The 23425-nt window shown below is 42.6% G+C and overlaps 8 protein-coding genes across 8 annotated transcripts; all 8 read right to left on the bottom strand.

Annotated features, from left to right (window-relative positions):
• Window positions 1-221: 221 nt before the first annotated feature.
• LSM04_007655 (uncharacterized protein) lies at window positions 222-3407 on the bottom strand (the record flags this gene model as incomplete). Its single annotated transcript, XM_067336370.1, has 1 exon — window positions 222-3407. The coding sequence occupies one exon, from the start codon at window positions 3405-3407 to the stop codon at window positions 222-224; it is 3186 nt and encodes a 1061-aa protein (XP_067192699.1).
• Window positions 3408-3708: 301 nt separating this feature from the next.
• On the bottom strand, window positions 3709-7050 carry LSM04_000538 (uncharacterized protein; the record flags this gene model as incomplete). Its single annotated transcript, XM_067336369.1, has 1 exon — window positions 3709-7050. The coding sequence occupies one exon, from the start codon at window positions 7048-7050 to the stop codon at window positions 3709-3711; it is 3342 nt and encodes a 1113-aa protein (XP_067192308.1).
• Window positions 7051-7338: 288 nt separating this feature from the next.
• On the bottom strand, window positions 7339-9354 carry LSM04_003344 (uncharacterized protein; the record flags this gene model as incomplete). Its single annotated transcript, XM_067336368.1, has 1 exon — window positions 7339-9354. One exon carries the CDS (start codon window positions 9352-9354, stop codon window positions 7339-7341), a length of 2016 nt encoding a protein of 671 aa, XP_067192474.1.
• A 314-nt stretch (window positions 9355-9668) lies between these two features.
• Window positions 9669-11680, bottom strand: LSM04_001850 (uncharacterized protein; the record flags this gene model as incomplete). Its single annotated transcript, XM_067336367.1, has 2 exons — window positions 9669-10040; window positions 10088-11680. The coding sequence occupies 2 exons, from the start codon at window positions 11678-11680 to the stop codon at window positions 9669-9671; spliced, it is 1965 nt and encodes a 654-aa protein (XP_067192390.1).
• Window positions 11681-11994: 314 nt separating this feature from the next.
• On the bottom strand, window positions 11995-13965 carry LSM04_002970 (uncharacterized protein; the record flags this gene model as incomplete). Its single annotated transcript, XM_067336366.1, has 1 exon — window positions 11995-13965. One exon carries the CDS (start codon window positions 13963-13965, stop codon window positions 11995-11997), a length of 1971 nt encoding a protein of 656 aa, XP_067192444.1.
• Window positions 13966-14245: 280 nt separating this feature from the next.
• On the bottom strand, window positions 14246-19561 carry LSM04_007954 (uncharacterized protein; the record flags this gene model as incomplete). Its single annotated transcript, XM_067336364.1, has 1 exon — window positions 14246-19561. One exon carries the CDS (start codon window positions 19559-19561, stop codon window positions 14246-14248), a length of 5316 nt encoding a protein of 1771 aa, XP_067192720.1.
• A 367-nt stretch (window positions 19562-19928) lies between these two features.
• Window positions 19929-21659, bottom strand: LSM04_006582 (FCP1 homology domain; the record flags this gene model as incomplete). The annotated part of the gene is made up of 1 exon (XM_067336363.1): window positions 19929-21659. The coding sequence occupies one exon, from the start codon at window positions 21657-21659 to the stop codon at window positions 19929-19931; it is 1731 nt and encodes a 576-aa protein (XP_067192642.1).
• Window positions 21660-22061: 402 nt separating this feature from the next.
• LSM04_005938 (Brix domain) lies at window positions 22062-23156 on the bottom strand (the record flags this gene model as incomplete). Its single annotated transcript, XM_067336362.1, has 1 exon — window positions 22062-23156. One exon carries the CDS (start codon window positions 23154-23156, stop codon window positions 22062-22064), a length of 1095 nt encoding a protein of 364 aa, XP_067192601.1.
• Between the last annotated feature and the right edge of the window lie 269 nt (window positions 23157-23425).

The following is a 23425-nucleotide window of genomic DNA, read 5'->3' as shown; positions in this document are numbered from 1 at the left end:
CCTTCTTCTTAAGTAATACTTGAAATAAAATGTTAGGCGTACTACCCTTCTGCATCATACCAAAGCTCCTTCTTAGTGTTATTCCATTAAGCTTTTTTTTATTTCCTTTCCTTCTTCTCATCTCTCATTATCATACAATGAATGAAAACGCAAATAAATCAAAAAGGGAAAAAAACAAAAACAAAACGGAGCCATCCTCTTAGCCTAAGAAAGAAATTGTATCATGTCATTCTGATTGTACTGCTTGACTCAACAGCCGACCAGAGTGTATGCAAAAGAAGTTCAGTATGTCTATCAGTTATACTTCCTGGAATCAGAAAGAATTTCAAACGCTGACAAAATGCAGCTACACCAATTATACCCAAAAACGAGTGTTCCACCATCTTTCCAGTATGGCGTCCAGTCCCTGAATTTAATTCTTGTTCCTTAATAGTATCCGGTGAAATCTTTAGTGCAAAACACAATTCCTCCATCACTAGACCAGGCATCACACGCTGCAGTATAAGAACATCTTGCGATTGTTGGCTCTGATGCTGCAGCCATTTGGCAGTTCCAGGACGAGGTGGTACGGCTGCAGAAGATTGAATAGCAATAGCACTATCTACAAGCGACATAAGTGCAAGATCCGCCAGTTGTTCACCAAGGCTAGCGCGTAAATCTCCCTGAGATGTCTCTGTTGGAGAACGTCGAAACAAGCGTTGTTGGAAATGTTTTTCATTACCACTCTTCTCTGTTTCTGAGCCTGGAACACATAATTCAATCTCATCATCTTCTGTTAAGGGAGGGACAATGTATGTAAAGAGATGAACTAAATATGAAATCCATAAGCGTAGTAATCCAACAGGTTGTAATTGGAAACCAAATACCATGCGGTGAGCAAGTTGTACAAGAACACGAAAAATAGCAATATCTCTTGATGTACAAAATGTAGCTTTTCTTCCCATATAATCTTGAGCACTTTCACCAACTAATCGTATTTGTTGTTCCCATTCTGTACGAAGCAACATTAAACGATGTGATAATGTACGAAAAATAGACATTATAACAAGTGTTCCACACGGTGTAGGAAATCGCAAAGGAGTATCACATAATAGAACATTATCTATTACTTCTGTTGCTGCCGTAACATCTCCTTCGGTAGCGAGCATTTGTAAAAAAGGATCAAGTGTAAAATCACTATAATAAGCACTTAATGCCCCTTCTGGAGTCCTTTGTTCACTAATATAAAGACTGAAAATATGCTCTACTTTTGTAAGAGCCTCTTCAGCAGAAAAACAATCTAGTAAAGATTGAGCGATTCCTTTATATAATAAAAGACATATACGTAATTCACGTAGGTCCCATGGTAATGAAAGGAAACCAGATGCAAGAAGTGTCATTAAACATTGTTGTCGTTCATAAAATTCTTCGGCATCATCCGTATCTATTTCATCATCATCATCAATATTATCCTTCTCGTTAGAACGACGATTACAGCACAATTTAGCTAATGTTGGTAAAAGAGTTTCTCGTAAAGTTTCATGCACATTAAGACTAGTTTTCCCCATACGTTCAAATAAGACAAATAGAGAGCACAAAAGGCAGAGAAGTAAAGGTGAATTCTCTACTAATGCTTGCACAACTCGGTCATGAACACACCGTATATACCAACTTAATAATTGTTTCCCTCCTATCTCATCTCTTTCATAATTTGATATTAAAACCGACGCTAGTGAAACTTTTACATCATTACAATCTCGATTAATTATTACAGAATGCAACTGACGTAATAAATCAACTAATGTATCCTGTTTCTCAAGAGAGAGAATAGTAAAACAACTTGGATGATATATTTGAATAAAAAATTCAGAAAAATATCCAGACCAAGTCTCCTCACTATTTTTAACTTCCATTTTCGATTCCTTCGTACGTTCTCGCTCTGAAGATACAAAACAGCGAAGATTTCCACATGTTAAACGTTCAATATGTTCTTCTAACAAATTACGTTGGGATTGACGTATAGCAGAGGAAACACCATCCGCGGCATCCGCATCCGCTATTGTGTTTGGCACATCTTCCGTGGCTTCTTGAAGTTGCAAAAATGTTTGAAGAAGACGTACGGTGCGTCCCCATGCAGCTACCGCCTGATGTCGAGCCCAAGATCTCACTAACGGAATCGATAAGAAAATATTCGGCAGTAATTCCACCGCGAGTTCTGCCTCCATCATGGCCTTCCAATGAAAGGTTTGATGGGATAAAACATTATGTACCGTTATAAGAGATTCACCAGCAGCTACACGATCTGTAGAAAGTTCTACAGTAAGAAAATTTAATAATTCACGTTGTAGTGATTCAAAAAACATACGTTGTACCTGAAACTGTTTAATCGTAGTATTAGAAGAAATATTAGAAGAATTTACATTTTCCATCTCCAATAAAGTAAGTGCTCCAGTATATGCGGAAATTAAGGACATGAAAAAAGTCCACATAGTTTCATCAAATACCGCTTTAACATCTGTAACACATCGGGAAAGAAAAGCGTACATATCTTGCCATGTTAATCTTATCATGACATTAACTATTTGTTTCACTTCACTGCATGATGCTCCAATAAGAAAATTATTTTCAATTTCAAAAGGATTACTTATTATGAATTGATTTACTCGTTTTAATAGTAACACTATATTTTTTCGTAAAATGATGTCAATACCAACACACATTCCACGAAAGGATCCTGTAACCTTTACCATTTCTTCTAGATCCGCCATTAATTGTGTAGAATGTTTTTCTTCTTCTTTATGAGAATACAATAATTCATTGCTAGATGTATTAGGTTTATTATCTGGTGTCATACAGGTCTTTAGAAATAGTTGAGGAGACAGTAATTCTTCTTTAATAGAATCTGTTATACAATTCAATAGAAGAGTGTAGAGAAAAGAATACCCACACTCACCTTTACCACCCCATCGACGCAGTAATGGGATCAATAAATTGCGACGCCAGTATGAACTACGTGCAAGTTTTAGGAATATTGACTTTGCCTTTTGATTTCGTCCTTTCGGAAGAAAAGGAAGCAGTAGCGGATCTTTATTAACATCACCCACTTCCCCAGACTGTTTCTCAGATAACAAATACAGACACAAGTCATTCAGAAAAGCCTTTTGTGTGTTAATATCACCATCAGGAGTTAAGCAACCCTCACTCACAGCATATTCCATTTCCCTCTCTCTCTTCACACATGGTGCGGGATCCGTATTCTCCAGTGTGTTATCTTTATCTGTTTTTCCATCTCTCCGTGTTGTTTGGCGAAGTACATCTGCTAAACACAAGAAGAGTTGATCTATTTTCGGTGGCTGCCGCAACCATGCGGGAACACCACCGTTCATGCAGAGATCCGGTGAATGTGGCAATGGCGGGCGCACATGCATCCAGCACCGTGCGTCCCTTAAAAGAAGTGACTCACTTCAGAGAAAGATAGACCACAGAGAGAGAGAGAGAGAGAGAGAAAAAAAAATAAAATAAAAATAAAAAAAAAACATAGACATACCCAGGATTAAAGAAAAAAAACATAAAGATAATCCGGTAAATATTAGAACAAGATGATCAAACAAGAAAATAGATAGAAAGATAAAAAAGAAAAAAACAAAAGGAAAATATACGAAAAAAAAAAGAATCCCGTAAGAAACAAAAGCATGTACTTCAAAAATTATCTATGACAATTATGAAAAATCAATCACAAAATATCAATGTCTTCACCTCATCAACATATCGCTGAAGTTCAAATTCTTTCTTTTCCTCTATTAGTAGTACTATATACCGTAGACACGTTTTCCCGTCTCCAAGAAGATGTATACAACGCAAAATTTCACTCCTTTCAGAATTGAAATCAACTTTACTGTGATTATGTTTTTCATTTTTTGCAGGATCCTCCTTATTATTTGCTTCTTCTCCGATTGAGCCATTTAGTTCATCTGATGTAAAACGGTAAAATTCAACTACCTCTACTGGCACCTCAGTATCCAACAACATTCCACTATTAGTAAGAATATCAACGCATTGTTGTCGTTCCTGTTTAAGTGAAGAAATAGAAAAGGAAGACTTAGAACGAAATTTATTCTTATCAGACCACTCTGTATCAAAAAGAGAAACAAGAGTACGAAGAGCTTCATGTACTGACTCTGCATCTTCATTCAATTGTGTTACCCAATGTTTGACGAATTTTTCTCTAGCTGCAGTATCCGGTGCACGCAAAGAGATCAAAGGAGGTGGAGGAGAAAAAAGAACAGGTTCACTAGATGCAATGACATCTCGTGTACTAGTTAAAGATGAAGATGAAGAAGTTTGAGGTTTGATATACCGTGAAGAAGAGGAAGATGATCTAATTTGGTAGGCCTTTACAGGTGAAGAGGCAGTTGATGGAGACAAGAGCAAAGGACGCTTCACCATAGCTTCTATTATTTGTGGGTCTTCTTTAAAAATATGAGATTTAGTACCACGAGATCCTGTTTGTGATTCTAAGACATCCATATCACACAAAATTTGTGTGATATTTGTAGAAACTGCATGACTTTCATCTGCATCTGGACGAATCGGTGAAATAAGAACGGTTTCTTCACGAGATTTAGTATTCTTTTTCTCAGGTGTTTCAGGTTTCGGCAATTCACGATCAGGTGTATCACCAAAGGGAGAATTAATTACACGTCGTGTCCCTAAACCACCTCGGACCTTTATCCATTGATCGTGATTAAGCGTTTCATCACGTTGCTTTGTTGCATACGCATTATTTACTACAGTTTGATTCTCAAATGGAGTATCTTTTACTGACAAATTAATTTCTCTTTCATTGTTGATATGAGGTAATTGAGATCCATAAGACTCTTTTTCACAATTCTTCGAAGAATTACTCGGATATTCATTTAAACCTCTACAAGACACTAAAACCTTATTATCATTACCATTATTCGTCATGTTTTCTTGTTGTGAGACATCAGCAACATATGACGACTGTAAAACCGAAAGTCTTTCTACAAGAACTGATTCAAGATATTTTTTAGATTGTTGAGCTAACTGCTTTAGAAGTTCATTCCGTAATGGCTCACCACCGTTACATCGTGAGGATTTTGTACCTTTATGTTTCCCATTATCTCTATTTCGTGTCTGAGTATTTTGGATAATTTGAGTCTTTTGAGAAGTGTTACTGTACCCTTGACCAAGTGATGAGGTAGCACCTCGAGTTAAAAGATGCATATAGTTGGCACACTGTGATATATCCGTTACCGCCTCCACAGTAGGTGCCAACGAAATATCAGAGTTCATTGGAATATCACGGGGTCCATAGGGCAGTCGAAGACGGTTACTTTCCATTTGTGCATTTGCAGCTGCACGAGAGTAAGTGAGACGGTTCCCATCAATAAAAAGTAGTGAGGGACATAGGTTGCGCAAAAGAGGACGATAACAGTCTTTTATACGCTTCATAACAGGATTACCTCTTAGCATTACGTGTTGTAATCCCTTAGAAAGTGACAATGGACGTATAGAGGATTGCGTCTTAAGATTATTATGAGCAAGATCAAGTGTCTCTAGGAGGAATAGATGTGCAATACCATCAACAAAAGAGATTTTATTGTGACTGAGAAATAAATGAGAAAGAGCAAGATTTCGTTCTAGTCCCAGCATTGACGAAAGATGGTTGTGTCGCGCATTTAAAAGAGTAAGCATTCTACACTGATCTAGACCAATAAGTTCTCGCAGCTCATTACCGCTCACATCCAAGCGCAAAAGCGAAGGCGGAAAAACACGCAATGAAGTCAGACCATTTTGTCTAATACTTAAAACAGTAAGAGACTGAAAAGGAGCAGCCGAAGCTAATGACGTTGATAATTGAAGAGATTCACCTTGTGAAGACGATCTTGACAATGTCTCTCCCTTCAACATATAGTAAGACTCAATTACTTCCCAAATATCATCGGTACCGTGAAGTGCACGCAACTTTCCAGTAAGGACTGTATTGGATAGGTCTAATACAGACTTCAGCAGGGGACTGAGGTTAGCCGTAACGTCCAATGGTTCATCAACCTCATCCAATGGTGAACTTTCGGAATCGACACATATTTCTTCTTGTTCTTTTTGTTTTTGTTTTTCCCTTTCCTGCTCTTGTTCTCGATAATTATGATGTTGCAATGAATGAAGGCGCCGTGGTTCACTAGCCTTCAGATCCGTGTACTGCTGGGCATATCCGTTTCCCCGAACATTTGTCGAGACCATCCCACCGGCACCTTGCACTATCGGTTTTTTCTCTGCAGGACTTCTCATCCCCTCGTTTTCTCTACTAACAACAGAACCCAACACAGCCATATCCGCAAATTCTGCTATTTGTTTTTCCTCTTTAGGACAGGGATCCACAGAGGCAAATATCAAGGAATCAATAGGACCTGAAGTAGATGCCTCACTTTCACCTTTTACATGGCGTGCAGTTCTAAAAAGAGTGCTCCGCCGTTTCTGAAGTGCTTCCATATCCACCCCACGGCGTACTACACCACTCAGACTTGGTGCCCGCGAAAGTGACGTTCTTTCCGTTTCCGAATTCCCTTCATCAATTTTCCCTGTCCCTGTGGCTGTTAACCGCAACTCACACGGCTTTGAAGACAAGAAACGAGCCTCCTCCATTTGCCGTAAAGAGACGGTTGTCAATGTAACACCATGGATATCAAGCACCTCCAAGGGTGGGGAACAGCGTGATACTAGCAACGAAAGATGCGCAACCGATCGGTCTGTGAATAAATTACCACTCAACTCAAGCACACAACGCGAAAACTCGAGTGACTTCATCAACGTTGGGCTAAATAACTTTAACAAAGTTTCAACAACGGCGATGACTTCCTTGTCGCCTAGTCCCATACTACCTAGGCCCAGAAAGACCGTAGAAGAATGAGCAAAAACGTCGCACCCATCCGCTCCCGTCACCCGTAAACGTTCCGTAATACCACTCACAGACTCTGCAACACGCGCCACACCCTGCCTCCGGAGTTCAACAGAGAGAGTTTTCGCGAACGCAACCGCAAATGCAGACATCGTCACAAACAGAAAACAAAGGTGATTTGCAATCACTCAAAAAACGATTAGCAAATACTGAACGCACTAAAAAAAAAAATGACAAAAATAAAAAAAATAATAAGGAAAATAATAAAGAAAATAAAAAAAAGACACACAGGAAACTAAAAAAACAAAACATATATATATATATATATATATATATATACTACCAGATAACAAAATAAAACACTAGAGAAAAAACAAGTATATAACAAGCAAAAGAAAAAACATAAAAAAAGATTATATCGATCAACATTCCCACCAACGTTACGAGAAACACAGCACATTAAGCAGGATCAGGAACAGCATAAATGAGACACCACCACTAAACTCCTGCGCAACAGCACGTGGATTGCGACGGACGGCCATTTCGGTATGAGCATCTTGAAGATAATGCAACCCATCCCACGAGGCCTCTTGTCGTGAGTGCGTAGGTGTTAGTGCGTCAAGGCGAATGAATCCAATCTTCTGCAGACGCTCGTACGCCAGACGGTCCCACTCCACCTCCCTCTGGTGTGTCATGCCAAATCTCGCATGCTGAACTGTGGGTGGTGACAGCCACACGGCCCACTCCACGTGCGGTGGAAAGTGACCGTGTTCCCCAGCTGTCGCCCCCATAATGGCGCGACTGCGTTGGTTCTGTTCCCACATGTACTGCTGCCATTCAGCTCCCCCAGGTGCCTCAACTGTGGTCGGTGCACCGAATGGCGGCATCGTCGTGTACGGACCGCGCAGCACCGTCAGGTTGCGCCGCCGCCACTCACGCACAAAAAGATCAACAAACTCTACCCATTGTGCTTTGGTAGCTTTTGCAATCATGTGCTGCATGCCAATGTTCGTAACAAACACACCCACTGTACTACCAATATTATTTAGCGTTCTATTAATCTTAGATAATGCCAATGTAGCAGAATACTCCCTTCCACTAACTGCAAACTTTCCTGTGAGACAGGAAAGACTGAGTACATCTCGCAGATGCTTTATACCCTCACAATTCCTGTAATACTCTCGCGGCATACTATCCCCAGCAAAAAGTATTTCAGACAGCCGTGTGCGGAACGGAGGTGTGCGCAGACACGCCGTAGATGGCCCACCTGAGCCCTTCCCAAAGAGACGCAGCCGGCACGTGCTCGGCACCCACACCAGATGGTTGTTGTAGCCGCCGGGGTCCGTCAGTGACACGGGGTTGCCGTGGCAGTAGCGGTCGCCAGCAGTGCAGTTCGCCGCGAGCGGGTGTGGAGCACCCTCCGGAGTGTGTGGGTCGGCACCATCAACGAAGCGCACCCACTGCCCGCCCTCGCTGGTGTTGTAGTTGGAGGAAATGTTACAAAAGGGGGGCGTCATCGCACGGAGCGTGGGTGCACCCACTGCAGGCAACACACTCACACGCAACGGACTGCCGTACACAAGGCGCTGCAAGTCACACACTCCATTGTAGTGGAAAAAATGTCGAGATTTTGATTTGTGATGGAATCCCATCATTCCCAGAGTTCTGCACTTTTTGTAATTATCACTGTTGCCGTTGTAGTGCACCATCTTCACCTCCAGTGTGTAGTCGCCGGGGTCGAGGGGTCGGAAGCGCACAACCCTCGCCACCCGCCTGTGACCGTGTCGCGCAGCACTGCCGTTTGCAGGGGGCACCACCTCCGCATGCAGCACACGGTTGGCGTTGAAGAGGCGGGCTCTGAAGAGCACATCATCGCTGCACGCATCCGCAGACACCGCCTCCACGCACTGCCCACACTGCTCGATCACAACGTCTTCACTCCACTGCCCCGCCCTCACCGTCAGCACATTGGGCAGCTGTGACGGCTCAGAACGTCCAGCCCGCACAACAAACACATAGCGGTGCTCCCCACCCGTCAGACGTGAGAGCAAGTAGCGCCCACACACAGGATGTGGATCGCGGAACATGAATCCACGGGTATCTTTCTCTTGATTCACATTGTATTTGTTGCGTCCTGATACCACCTGATACTCACGCTGGTGCTGTCCACGTATCTGGGCACACGTCATGCGTCGGTACTCTCGTGGCTGCAGCATCATCGACAGACTGTGTGGTCCCCGTGCACTGGCGTACCACTGCGGCACGATCGACATAGTTGCCGGAAGGTAAGAAGTGAAGTTCAGATCCTCCACTTCATTCTTACTCTGCGGCACATTTCTTTGTGGACCAGGAGATACATTTTCTTCCGGCACTTGGGGTGATGTATCCCCATACCAGAAAGCGGTGTATATGGACACAACAACAGCAGAAAGCACACAAAACAGCAACAAAGGCATGCTCCTCATGCGGATTGGGTTTTTGGACGGCATTCCTGTGTCTCCTTGGGTGTGGGGGAAGGGAACAAGGGGGCAGAGGAACACTGCAGGAGAGTGAAAAGAAAAAGACCACACAACACCAGAAGCAGAAGCAAGAGCACACCATGTGCCCCAATTTACAGGATACGGTGTCAAGAAACAACTTTAAACAGAAGTGTGTAGGGCACACAGTACCGCACACAGGGACCAAGAGCAACAAAAGAAAAATTCAAATATACGCACAGGATAGTTAAATGCACAACAGAGAAATAAAACATGCAAACCACAGATCAACGTTACGAGAAACACAGCACATTAAGCAGGATCAGGAACAGCATAAATGAGACACCACCACTAAACTCCTGCGCAACAGCACGTGGATTGCGACGGGGAGACATGGTTGCATTAGCACGGGAGAGGTAATGCAACCCATCCCACGAGGCCTCTTGTCGTGAGTGCGTAGGTGTTAGTGCGTCAAGGCGAATGAATCCAATCTTCTGCAGACGCTCGTACGCCAGACGGTCCCACTCCACCTCCCTCTGGTGTGTCATGCCAAATCTCGCATGCTGAACTGTGGGTGGTGACAGCCACACGGCCCACTCCACGTGCGGTGGAAAGTGACCGTGTTCCCCAGCTGTCGCCCCCATAATGGCGCGACTGCGTTGGTTCTGTTCCCACATGTACTGCTGCCATTCAGCTCCCCAGGTGCCTCAACTGTGGTCGGTGCACCGAATGGCGGCATCGTCGTGTACGGACCGCGCAGCACCGTCAGGTTGCGCCGCCGCCACTCACGCACAAAAAGATCAACAAACTCTACCCATTGTGCCTTGCTTCCTTTCGTAATCATGTGCTGCATACCCATGTTCGTAACAAAAATACTAATATTTTTCACGTTATCTAGGGCAGCATTAATAACAACTAGAGCGCTATCAGCGGTATATCGCTTCACTCTCACTAAAAATATACTCGCATGACATCGAAAAGGAAAAATACTCTGAATAGAAAATGTTTCCACACAGTTCCTGTAATACTCCCTTGTGACACTATCCCCAGCAAAAAGTATTTCAGACAGCCGTGTGCGGAACGGAGGTGTGCGCAGACACGCCGTAGATGGCCCACCTGAGCCCTTCCCAAAGAGACGCAGCCGGCACGTGCTCGGCACCCACACCAGATGGTTGTTGTAGCCGCCGGGGTCCGTCAGTGACACGGGGTTGCCGTGGCAGTAGCGGTCGCCAGCAGTGCAGTTCGCCGCGAGCGGGTGTGGAGCACCCTCCGGAGTGTGTGGGTCGGCACCATCAACGAAGCGCACCCACTGCCCGCCCTCGCTGGTGTTGTAGTTGGAGGAAATGTTACAAAAGGGGGGCGTCATCGCACGGAGCGTGGGTGCACCCACTGCAGGCAACACACGCACACGCAACGGACTGCCGTACACAAGGCGCTGCAAGTCACACACTCCATTGTAGTGGAAAAAATGTCGAGATTTTGATTCGTGATGGAATCCCATCATTCCCAGAGTTCTGCACTTTTTGTAATTATCACTGTTGCCGTTGTAGTGCACCATCTTCACCTCCAGTGTGTAGTCGCCGGGGTCGAGGGGTCGGAAGCGCACAACCCTCGCCACCCGCCTGTGACCGTGTCGCGCAGCACTGCCGTTTGCAGGGGGCACCACCTCCGCATGCAGCACACGGTTGGCGTTGAAGAGGCGGGCTCTGAAGAGCACATCATCGCTGCACGCATCCGCAGACACCGCCTCCACGCACTGCCCACACTGCTCGATCACAACGTCTTCACTCCACTGCCCCGCCCTCACCGTCAGCACATTGGGCAGCTGTGACGGCTCAGAACGTCCAGCCCGCACAACAAACACATAGCGGTGCTCCCCACCCGTCAGACGTGAGAGCAAGTAGCGCCCACACACAGGATGTGGATCGCGGAACATGAATCCACGGGTATCTTTCTCTTGATTCACATTGTATTTGTTGCGTCCTGATACCACCTGATACTCACGCTGGTGCTGTCCACGTATCTGGGCACACGTCATGCGTCGGTACTCTCGTGGCTGCAGCATCATCGACAGACTGTGTGGTCCCCGTGCACTGGCGTACCACTGCGGCACGATCGACATAGTTGCCGGAAGGTAAGAAGTGAAGTTCAGATCCTCCACTTCATTCTTACTCTGCGGCACATTTCTTTGTGGACCAGGAGATACATTTTCTTCCGGCACTTGGGGTGATGTATCCCCATACCAGAAAGCGGTGTATATGGACACAACAACAGCAGAAAGCACACAAAACAGCAACAAAGGCATGCTCCTCATGCGGATTGGGTTTTTGGACGGCATTCCTGTGTCTCCTTGGGTGTGGGGGAAGGGAACAAGGGGGCAGAGGAACACTGCAGGAGAGTGAAAAGAAAAAGACCACACAACACCAGAAGCAGAAGCAAGAGCACACCATGTGCCCCAATTTACAGGATACGGTGTCAAGAAACAACTTTAAACAGAAGTGTGTAGGGCACACAGTACCGCACACAGGGACCAAGAGCAACAAAAGAAAAATTCAAATATACGCACAGGATAGTTAAATGCACAACAGAGAAATAAAACATGCAAACCACAGATCAACGTTACGAGAAACACAGCACATTAAGCAGGATCAGGAACAGCATAAATGAGACACCACCACTAAACTCCTGCGCAACAGCACGTGGATTGCGACGGGGAGACATGGTTGCATTAGCACGGGAGAGGTAATGCAACCCATCCCACGAGGCCTCTTGTCGTGAGTGCGTAGGTGTTAGTGCGTCAAGGCGAATGAATCCAATCTTCTGCAGACGCTCGTACGCCAGACGGTCCCACTCCACCTCCCTCTGGTGTGTCATGCCAAATCTCGCATGCTGAACTGTGGGTGGTGACAGCCACACGGCCCACTCCACGTGCGGTGGAAAGTGACCGTGTTCCCCAGCTGTCGCCCCCATAATGGCGCGACTGCGTTGGTTCTGTTCCCACATGTACTGCTGCCATTCAGCTCCCCCAGGTGCCTCAACTGTGGTCGGTGCACCGAATGGCGGCATCGTCGTGTACGGACCGCGCAGCACCGTCAGGTTGCGCCGCCGCCACTCACGCACAAAAAGATCAACAAACTCTACCCATTGACCACGATTAAAGTGCCCAATCATCCACTGCATACCCATGTTCGTAACAAACACACCCACTGTACTACCAATAATGTCTAAAGTGCTACGAATAACAGAAAGTGCAACAGTACGACCGTATGTCTTCCTTCCCATAGTCAGTTTGAAAGACTGACAGTGTATTTTGGATCCACTGTCGATAAAACGCATCACGTCACAGTTCCTGTAATACTCCCTTGTGACACTATCCCCAGCAAAAAGTATTTCAGACAGCCGTGTGCGGAACGGAGGTGTGCGCAGACACGCCGTAGATGGCCCACCTGAGCCCTTCCCAAAGAGACGCAGCCGGCACGTGCTCGGCACCCACACCAGATGGTTGTTGTAGCCGCCGGGGTCCGTCAGTGACACGGGGTTGCCGTGGCAGTAGCGGTCGCCAGCAGTGCAGTTCGCCGCGAGCGGGTGTGGAGCACCCTCCGGAGTGTGTGGGTCGGCACCATCAACGAAGCGCACCCACTGCCCGCCCTCGCTGGTGTTGTAGTTGGAGGAAATGTTACAAAAGGGGGGCGTCATCGCACGGAGCGTGGGTGCACCCACTGCAGGCAACACACGCACACGCAACGGACTGCCGTACACAAGGCGCTGCAAGTCACACACTCCATTGTAGTGGAAAAAATGTCGAGATTTTGATTTGTGATGGAATCCCATCATTCCCAGAGTTCTGCACTTTTTGTAATTATCACTGTTGCCGTTGTAGTGCACCATCTTCACCTCCAGTGTGTAGTCGCCGGGGTCGAGGGGTCGGAAGCGCACAACCCTCGCCACCCGCCTGTGACCGTGTCGCGCAGCACTGCCGTTTGCAGGGGGCACCACCTCCGCATGCAGCACACGGTTGGCGTTGAAGAGGCGGGCTCTGAAGAGCACATCATCGCTGCACGCATCCGCAGACACCGCCTCCACGCACTGCCCACACTGCTCGATCACAACGTCTTCACTCCACTGCCCCGCCCTCACCGTCAGCACATTGGGCAGCTGTGACGGCTCAGAACGTCCAGCCCGCACAACAAACACATAGCGGTGCTCCCCACCCGTCAGACGTGAGAGCAAGTAGCGCCCACACACAGGATGTGGATCGCGGAACATGAATCCACGGGTATCTTTCTCTTGATTCACATTGTATTTGTTGCGTCCTGATACCACCTGATACTCACGCTGGTGCTGTCCACGTATCTGGGCACACGTCATGCGTCGGTACTCTCGTGGCTGCAGCATCATCGACAGACTGTGTGGTCCCCGTGCACTGGCGTACCACTGCGGCACGATCGACATAGTTGCCGGAAGGTAAGAAGTGTAGTTTAGAAAAGTGTCATTACTGTTTGGTGACCCAAGAAGGATCTTATTGGGACGGTTATCTTCGTCAAAAAGAATTGGATTCCAACCCCATAGTAGGGGAAATGTGAGTAGCATAGTGATAAATGGAACGCATATTAAAAAATATATACGCTTTTTTCTTTTTAACGACGCATCCAACGACATTTTGCTTTTTTTTTTGTAGTCCTTTTAGGGGTTTCAAAAGAAAATTATATTTATTAGGAAAGAAGCAGTAGTTGTATTGACCACAAGCATGGCTAATGTAAACATATGTTAGTATTACATTAAGAATATTCCGGCGTTGTTTCACGCAAGAACCAGAGGAGAATGTTAAGTGAAATATTTTCGACGGGTCATATGCTTAACGGTAGAGTAGTTAAGCCAAAAGCTTTCCTTCTACAAGTAGAGCAAAAAGCTGAGGATGGGCATTCTCACCCGCTCTCTGTATCGCCTCTGTTGTGTTTTGCAAAAGCAATCGACGTCGCATTAGTGCGCTCCGCTTGTCGTATAAAACCTCAAAGAGGTGATGGGCTGCTGCATGGTTTGCCAGTCCCAACTGTACCATGCTGTTGGTAAGCTGTACTACTAAAGTAAGGTCTGCATGCCAACCGCTACCAACAAACCGATGCGATTCACCGTTATCATGACGTTCTTCCTCAATAACGTCAAGTAGGGCGTCAGCACAAAGGTTTGCAATAGTACTATGATCTGGTGCTAGTACTTTAATAGAAGCAGAAAGGAGTATATTTATATCTGTTATGGTAGGTGAAAATATCCTATTATGAGAGGTACGATTCTCTTTTAGAGACTTAGCAGCAATTTTCAGAATCAATAGAGTCACTTGTTGGGTATGTGCCTTGTCTAATAGTGCGAAAAAGTTCAGCAAACTAATACAGTAAGAGAATTTAAAAGTATTTTGTTCTTCCTCTGCCAATATTACCGTGCGCTTAATATGTGTGTTAATAACATCTTCTTCTAAATCAACATGAGCAGTGGTAAAAGCATCAGCAAGAGTTGCGAGCACACTACTGTCACAAGTATTGTTTATTTCCCTAAAACGTTTAGCGACCGCATCAAAAAGAGTCCTAGATCGCACACCGCATTGAATAAATTGTCGTGTTAGTTCTGCAAATGCTTTGTGGGAAGTTTGTGGAAATAACATGGTGGCCGCATGTTCAGTAAAACAACGTAGAATACTGTATTCCGTTGAACTCCTCTTCTCAATTAGTTGTAGTACTGCCATCATTGTTGATAAAGAAAGAGCATTGTGATGAGCAGCCATATTCTGTAGTACAAGATCACTTGTATGATCATTAGGGAATGCTTCGGTTAAACACTGAAGTACCACAACAGCGTTGCTTGCAACAGATGGGAGTGAAGTTGGATCACTCTGAAGTAGCTGACGTACGAGACCAAGGAACACTGGTTGTGCAGCCGTAAGACAAGCTGTATGTACAGTTTTGTCCCATGTGGAATTAACTCCACACATAACAAGACGTACTGCAAGAGGTAATGAAAATTTTAATTTTACTTCAGCTACTCGAGCTAATAGAACACCAAATAGGTATTGATGGCTTACACGTGCTATTGAGTAACTCTCAAGACATTCAACAACTTCCTTAGAGTCTAAAAAGGGACACACTTGAATAGTACGAAGTATGTATGCTTTCATAACTCGTTCCTGTAAATCACCATAACGTTCTTTACTTATCTGAGAAAATCCTCGTAAAACAAGTGGGACATCTGATGCTGTACATTGTTGCCGCATACGTAATACTATATCTGCAAGTAACTTCGGAATACTAAATAGAAATTCTAAATCTTCAAGAGGTAAAGATTTACCAAGTAACTGTAGTTTAGTTGCAATACGAACAACTATTCCAACTTCTCCTGGACTCATCTGGTGTTCTAAATGAATAATGCGCCTTAATATTTTTGTATATTCAAATCTACTAGTATCTTCCAACTCACATAATACTTGCAGTGATGACATCGTTTGTGGTACAGAGAGTGTGGAATTTGACGACGCTGCTTCTTCTACTAGAATTTTGCGTAAATCGAGTACTGCCTCTCCATTAACAGGGGCATGATAAGTAGAAAAGGACCATAACACAGATGAAATATCACCAGGAAGAAGTAAAGGACCAAGAACATGAACAATTTTAAGGTAACGTTCTGTAAGTTTTTCTTGTCGAAGTTGACAAACAGCAGCAGCTGATACAAGTAGACGTGCAGCTATCTTACTTGAATGACGTCGTTGATCTTCAGTAGTGATAAACTTTTTTTCTTTTGGTACCACTTTCGTTACTGCTGTGGCAAGCTGATCAAGTAACTGATGAGAGAGATGATGAATTGTATGTGGAACACACATAACTACAGAAATTTCACTCAATGCCGCAAGATCAAGTGCTTCATCTATTTGGTTAGTTCCATTATTTTGTTGCTGTAAAACTCGTGTTAGTGCAGGGTCTAGTACATCAGTTCGAAAAGCTCGAAGTTCAGTTGGTTCTGCCTCTACAGTATGTTCTGATACAAGACGAAAAAGAAGACTTACAATAGATAGTACTTGTAAACGTTCTTCTGTTGGTGCAATACTACTACCACGTCTAATATCGGCAGCAATAGGTTTGAGATGGGCGGCAACTATATCATTAAGAACAATACTACAATATCTTAAACTAAGAGAAGTAGGATGTCGTTTGACACCGAAATCACGTTGTTTTGCTCCTACATGTGAAACTAGAATATTCATTCGTATTACCGTTTCTGCAAGTGATGAGACATTACCAGCTTTTCCAACAGATGCAAGAACTTTAACAACCATCGTATGTAATCCTACAAGTTGTTTTGCTGTTGTTGCATTCATCCCACATGCGGCAATATAAACAGTAAAATTTAATAATTCCTGTAATAATTCTGCTGCTGTTTTTCCCTCAGCATCACTCATTGCACTTACACGTTTCGTCTTCGCTAATTGACGTTGTACAGCTTCTACAACTCGTGGAACAAAAAGTGCAGTTACCTCTGTGAGTGAACGTTCAACCTCAGGTGAGGTACTATTTAATATATTACCTCGTCTTAAATTTTGATATTGTCCAGCTATATGAAAACGTTCCACAAAACCATCTATTAATAATGCCATACCATCTACAAGATAATGATATGATCCTTCTCGTTCTAGTAAGGTAAGTAATCTTACAAGCTGTGTGGTTAATCGTTTTTCTTCCCCCCGAACAAGAAGTTCTACAGTAGTTGTAAGAGTTAAATGTAAAATCATACCAAGAGACGCTGTCTCACTTTTTCGAACTCTATTTCTATTAAAATTATTACTTCCAATATTACTATTATTATTATTATTATTATTATTATTATTATTATTATTATTACCATCTTTAGTATTCATAACATGGTTTCGCTCTAGTTCTAACTGCTCAGCTAATATATCACCAAGTGACTTGGGCTCTTCAAGCAATTCTGTTGGTGTAACAGTTACACGATTTCCTGCTCGAATTCTCGACTCAATTAGCGCGGCACTTTCTGTCATAAGAGATGTAGCGAGTCGCGTCGGTAATGGGGCGAAAGCAAATGATCGAGAAAAGAGAGAAGCGGCATGTATTAGCTCTAATGCCTCTAGTGCATTGTGTCCAACACAAAGGCCGCTGCTTAAAACCGCTTCTGGGTCAAATCCAGAAGAAAAAAGTGCAAAGGCTACTTTGGTACGTCTCGAGTTGATAGATAATTTTTTCATAATATTATTACTACTAATACTACTACTACTATTATTATTATTATTATTATTATTATTATTATTCTTATTATTATTATTATTATTATCACCATCACCATCAACGATATCATTATCATCATAATCAATCTCATTCATTTTTCCGTCAGTAACGTTATCAGCATCACCTTTATCGCGTTTAGAAATACCCTTTACTACCTTTAATTGTTGTAATAATTTATCAATAGTTATATCATCAGCACATTGATAAAAAATTGCAGCTCCTGTGAATATGGCCGCTTGAACGGCATCGCAGAGATCACTGGATGGTAATGATTGCACACGTCTTACCATCTCTGGAGTACAAAGTAGATTTGTGAATAATTCAGGACGTGAGCCAACTCTACCACACACTCTCTGTAGACAATCTGTCACTCCACGTCTTAATCGATCTCGAAGGAGTGGAGGTATAACTGAGTCAGCTATTGAAAAATAACGCAGAGCATCTATTAGATCAAAAATATGTGTTCGAATATTCATTAAGTTACCATTAAGAGATTCTTCTGCTAATTTATTAGAGAGATAGGCATCAGCAGCCTTTTGTGTATGAGCTATACAACTTTCCCAATCTTGTACACATGATGAGTACGTTGGTAAATCATTTGACATAGTAGAAGTTAAAAGAAGAAGTGCAACATCGACCACAGCTTCTGTTAATGAGTGAAGTTCACGTTTCTTTTTCTCTTGTGTAATGTGATTAGTAACAGAAATTGCAACTTCTTCAAGTAGACGTTTCGTAATATCTTCTAACCATTTTTTTTGATCACAGGAACTCGTTTTCCTTGTTTTTGTTGGTTTCTTTTTACTTTCTCTAGTTGAAGAATTATAAGAAGCATTGGTATATAATCCAAAGTAATTCCTTCTAATTTCAAGACCAAGTAACATAAGTCCCATTTTCATCGAAGTTTCAAGTTGCTTATGTTGCTGCAAAGGTTTATGTTTAGATTCAGAATTAGCATATAACTCTTTATACCATATAATCATCGCCTGTACAAGATTTTCCATTATCCTTTCATACACAGGGGTATTGTTAAAAGCACTAGTTCGATATACACGTAGAAAAGCAAGAAGAACAGAAAAATCTTCTGTATTTCGTACAATTTCAGCTGCATGAAGAGCGTTTATAACACCTTGCTCTTGTCGTTGTTGTTGCAACTTCGCTTGATGCGCATGTAAGATATTGTGAAGCATAGGATATTCATCAGGTAACTTCACTGCACGCGTAAGTAATGCACCCAACACAGCAGATCCAAGCGTTGTTGTTGTTGATGATGTGGAAGTGCATGTTGATGCAGTTTTTGTTGTTATTGTTGTCGATGTCGACACCCTCCCCTTCGAACTAATAGTTCCATTATCAGACGATACAACATGTTTATTATCTTCTTGTATATCTTTATTTACTGTTTCAACTAGTGGTTCAGTTCTACAAGCTGCCCTCCACTCCTCCACAACACGCACGAGATCGATTGTGACCGGCAACGTCGTTTCACTATTAACACTTTCTTTCTTTTTTAACTCTTCCGTCTGTTTAACTTGTATCCCATCTTTTCCTATCCCAGTGGGCATTGTATGTGAAGCTCCTCTATTTGTCTGTGATAAAACATTGCGATCCTCTCGTGGTGGTTTCCTAGACCCCGCCACACTCGTCATCTCTTTCTGTCTTCTTCCTCTCTTGACATTCTTCGAGGGATCCAGTGATGTTTCCACCACTTTTCCCACTATAGTAGTAGTAGTAGTAGAAGTTAATGGATGAGATGAAGAAGAAGAGACTACCGGTTTTATGCATTTCTTAGGGGATAATGATGATATCGTTGTACCGAAGAAATAACCACGATTGCCTGCACGAGACACGACGACAACAGTGGCTGCGGTGATGGAAAGCGAACGTCTGCCTAGCCGGAGTAACATCAATCCGTACAACTTGCAGTAAGTTTCTTTTTATTATTATTATTATTATTATTATTATTATTATTTTGGAATTGTTTCGTTGGAACGCAGAGAGAATGGGAGCAAGCAAATAAAGAGGGAGAAAAATAATAAGGAAAAACAAGAGAAGATAGAAGAAAAAAGGGTATAATAACCCCCTCTAGAAAAAAAAAAAATTATCTCAAAGCGACAACCGTAAAAACCAAAATAAAACAATAACAGTATTAATACACAGCTATTCCCTTCCAGTGCACTGACAAACATGGAAAAAGGGGAAAGATTAAAAAAGGGGAAAAAAAAAACAATAATAATAACGACAAAAACAAAAAACAAAAACAACAGATAAAACTCATACATCGGAAACGGTTTGTATCTGACCATTATTTGCTCTCTGATCAGCGAGAACAACATTTCCATGACGCAGAATAGAGCGAACATCAGGTACTACAAGCAAGGCTTCCAGTAATGGCATAAGTGCTCGCAAAACACTATCTCCCGCATCATCATTTGTAGCTTCTATTTTTCCTCGGGGCAAAAAAGGTGGTATAATAAGTGCATTATCTCGGTTCGCTACTACACATTCTTCAACATTGTCAATCATAATCATTAACTCTGGTGGAACTTTTAAAATACGAAGATCTTTCACAAGTATTACATTTCTTGTATTATCACTAATTTTAGGTGTTTTCGAAATTCCACTAGTAGAAGCTTGTACACCTCCTCCTAAAGAATTTAAATTACCAGTTTCACCGACACTACATGTAGACCCAGAAGTACTTAAACCCGGTAATACAGATTGGGAAACATCTGAAACCCCAGAAGAGTTTTCTGAATTAATAGAAGTTATTTTGTTCAAATCAGATCGGCATGTTGGTGATACCAAAGCAGATCGTGGAACCTGTCTACAATGTTGACGATAATACCGTCTTTTAATAAGATGATCTGGATCTAATCGACGAAGAATAGAATCTGCATACGGTTTTGTTGAAGAAGTAAAAAGAACTATATTAAAAAGTCTCGCCATTGTATTTAGAAAAAGTCTAACATGAGGCCTCTCCCATACGTGAAAAAGTTCCGCTCCTGATGCTGTAGGAATCACTTCTGAAAAAGTAGGTGGTTGATGAGAGGCACCAATCTTTGTTGATACAAAACAAAGTGTTTCATCTAGGTCCATAATAAGTACTTTTTGACGTGTAGCTTGATAAGAAAGCACATGATGGGAAGTAATAGATGCGATGGAATGTAGTGGCATTCTTGAACCTACATATCGGTCAAATTGTACTTGTTTACTACTTTCACGTCGATAAACTACTGAAGTTACTCCAGAGATGAATCTACTACTGTTCATATCATTACTATTATCTGCCATTGTACCCCATTGAGAACGACTTCTTGCACTTGCCGTACTACTATATTCATCCGTGGTTAAAGATAAATCATCACGTTGTATTCCATGACGAGTAGCCGAACGACCATAAGAGTGCGGCGGCCATTGTGGGGCTGTATGTCTCGTGGGTAAAGCAGAAATTGTAGGTTGTTGAATGGGACCGACAACATTACCTACGAGACGGTGTAAACTCTCAGAGTAACAAAGGTGGTAATGGAGTGAAACAAGTGTTACCACACGTGTAAAAGGTAACCACTCTGATATTTCCCCTTTACAACCACGCAATAAACGACGTTGAACCCACCATTCACCTTCTGAAGTATCTTCTTTTCCTTTAGCTAAATTGTCATCCCTTTCACTAGGAGTATAATTGTTCTCATTACTTCGGCTTTCTCTTGTCAATGCATCATCTAGCGATGAGTCTAACCACTCTGGTGTTGAACTTCCACCAGTTGATACATGAGAAGAAGAATTTGCCTGATTTCGGTAACGCGCTAATTCAGCCTTTTTACCCTTAAGTTGTTGAAGAGAGTGTGGGTATGCAAGATGGCTTCGGCCTGTGAAGAAACAAAAAAGAACGCAAAGTGTCTTGTGTATATCCTTCCACGCCAACAATCCATCCAGTACCGTCTGCACACAAAAGTGCACAACACATGGTATGGCTAAATTAAGCAACCAACGAACAGATTGCATTTGTTCTCTCCACCAAAAAGAAAGAAAGAGAAAGAGAGAGAGAGATAACCTTGAAAAGGGGGAAAAAAACGAAGAAAAAAAAAGGGATAATAGAAAGAAAAACAAGTACACCCAAACAAATAAATCTATTTCATTAAGATCCTTTTTTTTTTAATGTCAAATTATTTCACTCGTTAAGATAAACTTATTTTAACGTACTATATCTCTATAGGAAAGTAAATGAAAGAGTACACCTCTACGTTTGTAATATTCGTTAATTTGTTTCTTTTACTAATCCTGTAGAAATATACGTATCTCCTTATTCGTGTTTTATTCATCACAGATCCTTTCTCACTTACTCAATAATATAAATAAAAATATATGTAATGAGGAGCTAAAGAAAGAAAGACTAAAAAAAAAGAATTACTCAACATCAGCACCATAACCACCATCTGCAACTTCTAATGGATTCTCTTCCTGCTGCCGCATGGCTTCTTCCCTTCGTTGACGTTTCTTTTGCAGACGTTCCTCTCGCATATCTTTCTTTCGGCGAACATTTTCATCCTGTTCAGCTTTGCGTTTGGCCTTTTCACGTTGTTTTGTACGTACCTTTGTACCATTACGTGCCACCTCTTCTGCAGTTTTCTGTTCAAATTTATGATATAACACTTCACCAGATGCAAATCCATTCGTTACCTTTACTAGCTGCAGAGTAAGACGAGGTCCTATTTCTTGCAGTTTAATACGGCACTGTTCACGATGTTGACGGAATGGTTGTACGAGTGGAACTTCTTCGCCTTCACCATCGGTGTCTGACCAGAGATCCTCACGATCGAGGACGTCATCTATAGACTCGAGTGTACCGAGTTTGGTGGGGCAGCGGCGTTCGAGGAGCTTCTTAACAGTCTTACTTACACCCACAGCCTTAGCATTAATAAAGTAATGCCGTACTTCCACAAGCTGTTCCACATGATCGTAGTGAAATAAACAAACACGTTGGATATCCGTATTTTTAACAAGTTGAATATTTAGAGTTGGGAACATACCTTTAAAAGTAGCTTCCAGTAAAGGTACCTCAGGGCGCTGTAGAGCATCAGGATGTGTAAAGTTGTTTAACACCACGATTGGGGCAACTTCCCATACAGATTGACTCATAGAAACAGCACGACGTTGTTTTGCAGCAATTTCATGACGTAATGTAAAGGATAGAACACGAAATGACAAGGTTGGACCATTTGAGAAACGCATTATACGAAGTGACGTTCCATGAGATGGAGCCGTGAATAACTGGAGATGGGAGACACTAAAGGTTGAGGCAATAGCAAGGAAATCTTTAAGGGAACGATTTTTACCATGTAAATTCTTGCTGCTCCATGGAAGGAAAACAGCACGCCAATCATGCATAAGCGCACGTACACTATTTCCCACTTCTCCTCTGTAAATAATAATAGATTTCGGTGTTGCCTTGTCTGCCTCGGTGGTGTCTACCGTCCCCGGCATAGCCTTGGACTTGCCCATACTTGCTGTTACAACTACAATGATATGTATAGAAAATTTTTAGTAAATACAGAAAGAAAATAAGAAAAAAAAACAATAAACCAAATCAAAAGGAAGACGAAAAGTTTAATTATGAAAGATTATCTCCAAAAAAGGAGAAAAAAAAATAAGAAGCAATACAAAAACAAAACAGACGTCTTTTCTTTTTCATTTTTCTTTCGTTTGAAAGAGGATCTAATCACCATTTTATCAATAAATATAAAGCAATGACACAAAACTAATAATTAAAC

The sequence above is a fragment of the Trypanosoma melophagium genome (genome assembly GCF_022059095.1).
Source record: "Trypanosoma melophagium isolate St. Kilda chromosome Unknown ctg2segment0, whole genome shotgun sequence".
Lineage (NCBI taxonomy): Eukaryota > Euglenozoa > Kinetoplastea > Trypanosomatida > Trypanosomatidae > Trypanosoma > Trypanosoma melophagium.
The sequence above is the reverse complement of the archived record's forward strand: the minus strand, read 5'-3'. Positions and strand labels throughout refer to the sequence as shown.